Source organism: Acanthisitta chloris, unplaced genomic scaffold (genome assembly GCF_000695815.1).
Source record: "Acanthisitta chloris isolate BGI_N310 unplaced genomic scaffold, ASM69581v1 scaffold29279, whole genome shotgun sequence".
In the NCBI taxonomy this organism is placed as follows: domain Eukaryota; kingdom Metazoa; phylum Chordata; class Aves; order Passeriformes; family Acanthisittidae; genus Acanthisitta; species Acanthisitta chloris.
In genome coordinates this window covers 4959-5201 of record NW_008691293.1, presented here as the reverse complement: position 1 = coordinate 5201, position 243 = coordinate 4959, and the positions used below count along the sequence as shown (strand labels likewise).

Here is a 243-nt window from a genome sequence, read left to right as displayed (position 1 = left end):
GCGCGCAGCCGCTCCAGCTCCTGCTGCAGGGCCCTGTAGAGGCTGCCGGGCACAAAGTCTCGTGGCGTGGAGCTGCTCTCGTCCTTCTCGTAGTTCTCCAGCACCTGCCGAGGAGATTGTGAGGACACCCCCACGGGGCAGGGCGTGGAGGGAGGGATGGAGAGGTGGACGGGTGGGACGTGCCTGGATTTTCTCCCTCAGCTCCTTGTTCTGCACGGTGAGGGATTGCACCTGCCCCTGCAG

At 65.4% G+C, this 243-nt stretch overlaps 1 protein-coding gene across 1 annotated transcript in view; it reads right to left on the bottom strand.

Moving 5' to 3' along the window:
- Positions 1–6: 6 nt before the first annotated feature.
- LOC103809357 (ankyrin repeat domain-containing protein 24-like) overlaps positions 7–243 on the bottom strand; it is a gene marked incomplete at both ends in the record, with an annotated part of 4642 nt that continues 4405 nt past the window's right edge. Inside the window, 2 exons of the mRNA XM_009082184.1 lie at positions 7–104; positions 184–237. Of these exons, the coding sequence (XP_009080432.1) occupies positions 7–104; positions 184–237 (152 nt within the window). The remainder of the gene's footprint in view (positions 105–183; positions 238–243) is intronic.